Genomic DNA, 6,703 nt, shown 5'->3' with positions numbered 1-6,703 from the left:
CCACGCCGTGTCTTCTCCCCCCCCCCCCTCCCCTGGGCCGGTCCTAGGCGCCTGCGCTGCCCCACGCCCGCCCGGTGCTGCGAGCCCATGGCGTGGCCGGTGCTGGTGCCGTGCCCCCGCCCGCTGTCACCCTCCGCTCCCGCTTCCATGCACCGGTGGCCGCCCGTCTCCGCCGTGCCCCCCGAGCCCATGGGCGGACGCTCCCCGGGGAGCCCCGGCGGGGCCAGGGCGGCGGCGGCGGCGGCAGCGGTTCGGCGGCGGCTTCGGCGGCGCGGCGGAGCCCAGCGGCTGCTGCCCGACGTGCGGAGCATCTTCGGGGTCCCGCGGGAAGCGGCGGAGCGGGGCCGCGGGCACAGCTTCGCCTTCCGACCCCCGCGGCGCGGCTGGTGCGACCTGTGCGGGGAGGCGGTGCGGGAGCCAGCGCTGCGCTGCGACTGTGAGTGCTGCTGCCCGCACCCTGCCTGCGCTTCTGTCCGCGCTCCTCTGTCCTCTGCCTGCGTCTAATTCTCTTCTCCCCTACCCGCACCCTGCCTGCGCTTCTGTCTGCGCTCCTGTCCTCTGCCTGCGTCTAATTCTCTTCTCCCCTATCCCTACCCTGCCTGCGCTTCTGTCTGCGCTCCTGTCCTCTGCCTGCGCCTAATTCTCTTCTCCCCTACCCGCACCCTGCCTGCGCTTCTGTCCTGCGCTCCTCTGTCCTCTGCCTGCGTCTAATTCTCTTCTCCCCTACCCGCACCCTGCCTGCGCTTCTCTGTCCTGCGCTTCTCTGTCCTCTGCTTCTCTGTCCTCTGCCTTCACCTAATTCTCTTCTCCCCTGCGCGCACCCTGCTTGCTGCCAGTACCTTGACTGTGCCCAACCCCACACCTTGCTGTCCCCCACCCCTGCCTGCACCTCACTGCCCCACAGCCCTACACCCTGCCTCTATTCTGCCTGCACCTCACTGCCCCGCAGCCCTGCACCCTGCCTGTATTCTGCTTGCACCTCACTGCCCCACAGCCCTACACCCTGCCTCTATTCTGCCTGCACCTCACTGCCCCGCAGCCCTACACCCTGCCTGTATTCTGCCTGCACCTCACTGCCCTACAGCCCTGCACTCTGCCTGTATTCTGCCTGCACCTCACTGCCCCGCAGCCCTGCACCCTGCCTGTATTCTGCTTGCACCTCACTGCCCCACAGCCCTACACCCTGCCTGTATTCTGCCTGCACCTCACTGCCCTACAGCCCTGCACTCTGCCTGTATTCTGCCTGCACCTCACTGCCCCGCAGCCCTGCACCCTGCCTGTATTCTGCCTGCACCTCACTGCCCCACAGCCCTACACCCTGCCTGTATTCTGCCTGCACCTCACTGCCCTACAGCCCTACACCCTGCCTGTATTCTGCCTGCACCTCACTGCCCCACAGCCCTACACCCTGCCTGTATTCTGCCTGCACCTCACTGCCCTGCATTCCAATCCCTGGCCACATCCTTACCCCGGGCCGTTCATGCCATACTTCAGCCCTGCCTGCACTCACTCCTACCTTCACTCTTCCTCCCGCAGGGCTCCCTCTCCTTTCCCTCCCCTTCTCCCTAGTTCTGAGACCCCAGACCCCATTTGCAAGTGCTGGGGCGGTGGGGGGGGTACCTGCAGTGTTTGTGGGGAAGGCTTCACACGGAGCTGGGCTGTTCTGGGTTGGGGGAATCCCCAGCGCCCCACTCCAGGAGCTGGATGAAGGAAGGGACTGGGACAAGGTCTCCTTGCAAAGGGGTCCCTGTGTCGGGCTCAGGTGCAGCGATTTGGGAAACGAAGCCTTTCCAGGAGAGAGATTATCACCTAATCGTTGGGGTCGTGAAGGGATTGGCGTCAGCAGAGCGTGGTGAGCAGGAAGGATTCTGCTTGGTGAAGCTTTAGGGTGAGGTGTAAATTCTTCTCGAGCTAGTAAATCTGCCGGGCCCCTTGTTTTGGCCAACCTCTGGGTAAAAGAGCTCCTGGCAGCGAGCATCTCCCCCTGGGTGCCTGTTCCTCACATCAGACACTCGCTGGGTTCCTGCTTCTGCTCCTCAGAAGAGGTTAATCTTTCCATCTTGTGGGAGGGGGACTCGGAGGGGCCAAGCAAGGTGACTCAGCTGCTCTGTGTCCCTTCGGTGCTGACTCTGGGACCACGGGTGGCTCTTTGCAAAGGTGTGATCTGCTCTAGCTGGTGGCAGCTGAGCTGGGAAATGAGGAGCTGTGGTGTGCTGGGGAAGGGGAGGTTGGATCCAGCTTGTGCCGTGGGTAACTTGGTAGCATGTGTTGAGCCGGCTGCTGACAGCACAGCTGCTCCTTTCCAGCTTGTCTCCTGCAGCAGGCTGGCTGGAAACTTGTCAGATGCAGCTGAGGTGCTGCATGTGTACTCCAGGGGCTGGATGGTTTGCTGGTCGGGGGAGCTGAGCCTCTTGGTTTGGGCACAAGCTGTTGGTGGCAGCACAGTTCAGCCCAGGCTTGAGCCTGGGACCTGCCCTCAGCGCTGGTGTGCAGGGCAGGTGGGTGGTGCTGGTGGTTATTTGGGGTGAGGGAAAGAGCCACATCCCACCCCAGGCTCTGGGCTGGCTGCCCAGCTGCCAGCTCCAGGGGAGGCTTCCTTGCTCTGAGGGTGGTTTTTGGGGGTGGGGGAGGATGAGGGGCTTCTCCCAAGCACATGCTGTGACACCAGCCTCGCTGGGGCAATTAGTCCCTTGCTCAGCCTGTTCTGCTCCTTCCTCTTGGCTTTCCTTTAAGATTAGGAACCAATTAAACCTTCCTAGTGGTGATTTGCATGGTGTGAGCAGGGCTCTTCCAGGTGCCTCCTGGAGCCGTTTGGAAATGAGGAGCCAGCGGCAGGGATGGTCCCACCAGATGGCCCTGCTGCAGCTCATTAAGGTTTTAGCGCTGACTGCTGTTAATTAAATGTCACCTGGCCGGCACAACGTGACATGGGAGCATGCCAGGGCTGGTGAACTCACTGTGTGAGGTGTGGAGGGAAGAAGGTGACGTTAAACGGGTTCAGTTTTGGGGCCCTCACTCCGAGAAGGACATTGAGAGGCTGGAGCAGGGCCAGGGAAGAGCAACAGAGCTGGGGAAGGGTCTGGAGAACAGGGCTGGGGAGGAGCAGCAGCTGAGGGAGCTGGGGGTATTCAGCCTGGAGATGAGGAGGCTGAGGAGAGACCTTCTGGCTCTCTACAACTCCCTGACAGGAGGTTGGAGGGAGGTCTCTTCTCACATGCAACAAGTAGAGGAGGAAAGAGCCTTGAAGTTGTGCCAGGGGAGGTTCAGGTTGGATGTTAGACACAATTTCTTGCCAGCCAGGGTTCTCAGGCACTGTCCCAGGCTGCCCAGGGAGGTGGAGTCCCCATCCCTGGAGGGATTTAAAAGCCACAGGGATGTGGTGCTGAGGTTCGTGGCTTAGTGGCCGTGGCTGACAGCCGTGGTGGGGTTGTGAGCTCAGGGTGAGCAGCTGGGCTCAGTCATCCCCAAGGTCTCTTCCACCCTCAACAGTTCTGTGATTCTCTGGTTCTGAACATGTTTTCTGCTGAGCAACTTTGCTTCCTGCCTGCTGCTCCTGATGAATTCCCTCAAAACCCAGTCAGGGCCAGTGTGTTAGAATGGAATAGAATAGACCAGACCAGGTTGGAAGAGACCTCAGAGATCATCAAGTCCAACCTATCACCCAACACCATCTGATCAACTAAACCATGGCACCAAGCACCCCATTAAGACTCCTCCTAAACACCTCCAGTGATGCTGACTCCACCACCCCCCTGGGCAGCACATTCCAATGGGCAATCACTCTCTCTATGAAGAATTTCTTCCTCACCTCCAGGCTAAACCTCCCCTGGCACAGCTTGAGACTGTGTCCTCTTGTTCTGGTGCTGCTTGCCTGGGAGAAGAGACCAACCCCCTCCTGGCTACAACCTCCCTTCTGGCAGTTGGAGAGAGCAAGAAGGTCTCCCCTGAGCCTCCTCTTCTGCAGGCTAAGCAACCCCAGCTCCCTCAGCCTCTCCTCCCAGGGCTGTGCTCCAGACCCCTCCCCAGCTTTGTTGCCCTTCTCTGTGTTCCCTGCTGTGGTTATCTGGAGCAAAACAAACCTTGCTGGGACTCTTGGCTTTCCCCAGCCACCCTGCAAAGCTCTCCTGGGGCTCATGTGTGGGTGAAATCCTGATGCCAGGATTTGGGGGTGTTGCAGGTACTATAAGGATTTGTTTTGAGGGACTTCTCCTCCAGCAGGATTTCCCCCCCTGTTATATTCAAACAAACCTGAAATAACTCTTGATTTCCCTTTTCCTTTCAGAGGGGAATTATTGCAGCTGTGGGAGTGGTTCTGCCTCTCAAATTCCCCAAACAACCAGGCTGGGGGGGTGGAGGAGGAGGAGGGAAACTTCACTGGAGATGCTCATAAGATCACCTGGATTCCCTGGCATCCCAATGGTGTATCCTAGGAATCATAGAGCTGTCAGGGCTGGAAGGGAGCTCAAGGCTCAGCCAGCTCCAACCCCCTGCCATGGGCAGGGACACCTCACACCACAGCAGGTTGCTCACAGCCACATCCAGCCTGGCCTTAAATACCTCCAGGGCTGAGGCTTCCACCACTTCCTTGGGCAACCTGTGCCAGGCTCTCACCAAGGAGCTGCAGCTGGGCTGTGCTCTCCTCCTGTGCTTTCTCTTCCAGGCAGGGGTCTGGGTGGACAGCATAGTTTCATAGTTTCAGTCAGGGTTGGAAGGGACCACAAGGATCAGCCAGTTCCAACCCCCCTGCCATGGGCAGGGACACCCCACACTAGATCAGCCTGGCCAGAGCCTCATCCAGCCTCGACCACCTCCCTGGACAACCCATTCCAGGGCTTCACCACTCTCATGGGGAAGAACTTCCTCCTCACCTCCAGCCTCAATCTCCCCACCTCCAGCTTCATTCCATTCCCCCTAGTCCTATCACTCCCTGAGATCCTGAGCAGTCCCTCCCCAGCCTTCCTGTAGCCCCCTTCAGATACTGGAAGGCCACAATTAGGTCACCTCAGAGCCTTCTCTTCTCCAGACTGCACAGCCCCAACTCCTTCAGTCTGTCCTCATAGGAGAGCATGGGGGCAGAGGTGTGACCAGCCCTAGAATCAGGAACATTGGATGACTTTTCCTCAGGCACCTGGTGAGGTCCAGGCTGTTCTGAACCAACCCCACGGCTCTGGAGCACTTTGGAGGTGGCCAGCAGGTTCTTCATGAGTTCTTAGCTCAAGTCCTACCCGTGGGGTATCTCCTAACTAGACTTTGTGCTGCTGCCTCCTCTTAAAGCTCCCCCCATTTCCTTAGGGGCCCCTGAAGGTGTCCTGCTGCCACCAGTTTTTCCCCAGCAGAAGCAGCTGTTGGAGGTGGGGCAGGTTGCAGGGATGCAGCTTTGCTGTTTGTGCTGGTGGGGCAGAGCAGAGTCATTTGAAAGCAGCAGTGACTAATGAGGCTTCAAAGCCTTCAGTGTGCTTTGCTTTGCTCTTTGCATCGTTGTGGGGTTTCATCTTCCTGGCAGCACCATGCTGGTGGGGTCAGGGTCCCTCTGCTCTGCCTGGGGTGGCCAAGAATCTTCTGGCTTAAGGCAGAAAAACCCTGATGAGAGAGCTTAAGCTGTGCATGGGTTGGCTGCTTTGCTCCCTGAGGGGGACTGGTTCTTCCTGGGGGACTTCCTCACCCTTGCTGTCCCCATGATGCAGGTGCTGAGAGGAAACTCCTGCTTCTGGTCCTGCAGCCCTTAGCAAAGCTGACACTCAGAGGGGGTCCCAGAGGTCTCCCAGCAGCGTGTCCCCTCCTTCCCCTTGCTCCATCCTCTGGATGCTTACCCCAGGTGTGCACTGGCCCTGTGTCTGTGCTGTGGGGCTTCCCCCATGTCCATCACTTTTTTGCCTTGGCAACTGGGGATGTGATTTTCCACCCACACACTCCCTAGGTTGAGCTGATGGAGCTGTTTCCTTGGCCCAAGTGAGTTAGGCCAGATGCATCTGTGGATGCCTGTGGAGTGGCCAGAAAGCAGCATGGGGGTGGCCATACATTGACAGGGGATGACCAGAAAGGGGCACGGGATGACCATGAATTGATGGAATCAATAAGGTTGGAAGAGGCCTCAGAGATCATCCAGTCCAAGCTGTCACCCAACACCTCCTGACTACTAAACCATGGCTCCAAGGGCCACATCCAATCCCCTCTTGAACACCTCCAGGGATGGGGACTCCACCACTTCCCTGGGCAGCACATTCAGATTGGCAGGGGATGGCCATAAAGGAAGGGGCAGGGGATGGCCATAAAGGGGCAGGGGATGGCCATAAACAGTTGGTTGCAGGAGCTGTGGTCTCCCCAGCAGAGCTGTGGGCAGCTGGAACTGGATGCCCTCCCCAGCTGTGACAGGCTGCATCCTGACTGTGATGACCATGGGGTGACCAGAACAGGATGTTGTTGGCTGAAGTGCTTCCTTCCAAGAAAATGATTCCATCCCTCCGTGGTTTCCTGCTGGGAAGGTGGTTGTGAGGCTCTGCCTCGAGGGAAACCAGCGCCTGATGCTCTGGGTGGCAGAAGCAAGCTGTACCTGCAGTCAGATGTGGATCTGCAGAGACCTGGACCTGGTTCAGTGAGGAGCCTGGGATTGTGCCTCTGCTCTGAAGCCACCTTATCTCTTGGAGCAGTCAATTCTGTGTGCAGGCACAGGGCTGAATCAGGACCTGCTTCCTCCAGGAGGAAG

General features: G+C 58.9%; 1 protein-coding gene across 1 annotated transcript in view; it reads left to right on the top strand.

The window, feature by feature from the left end:
* The first annotated feature begins 87 nt into the window (after nt 1-87).
* RASSF5 (Ras association domain family member 5) overlaps nt 88-6,703 on the top strand; it is a 42,205-nt gene continuing 35,589 nt past the window's right edge. Inside the window, exon 1 of the mRNA XM_068159634.1 lies at nt 88-436. Within this exon, the coding sequence (XP_068015735.1) occupies nt 88-436 (349 nt within the window). The remainder of the gene's footprint in view (nt 437-6,703) is intronic.

Source organism: Melanerpes formicivorus, unplaced genomic scaffold (assembly GCF_026170545.1).
Source record: "Melanerpes formicivorus ecotype bairdi unplaced genomic scaffold, bMelFor1.0.p_v2 SCAF_46, whole genome shotgun sequence".
Classification (NCBI taxonomy): Eukaryota; Metazoa; Chordata; class Aves; order Piciformes; family Picidae; genus Melanerpes; species Melanerpes formicivorus.
This window is presented reverse-complemented; position numbering and strand designations above follow the sequence as displayed.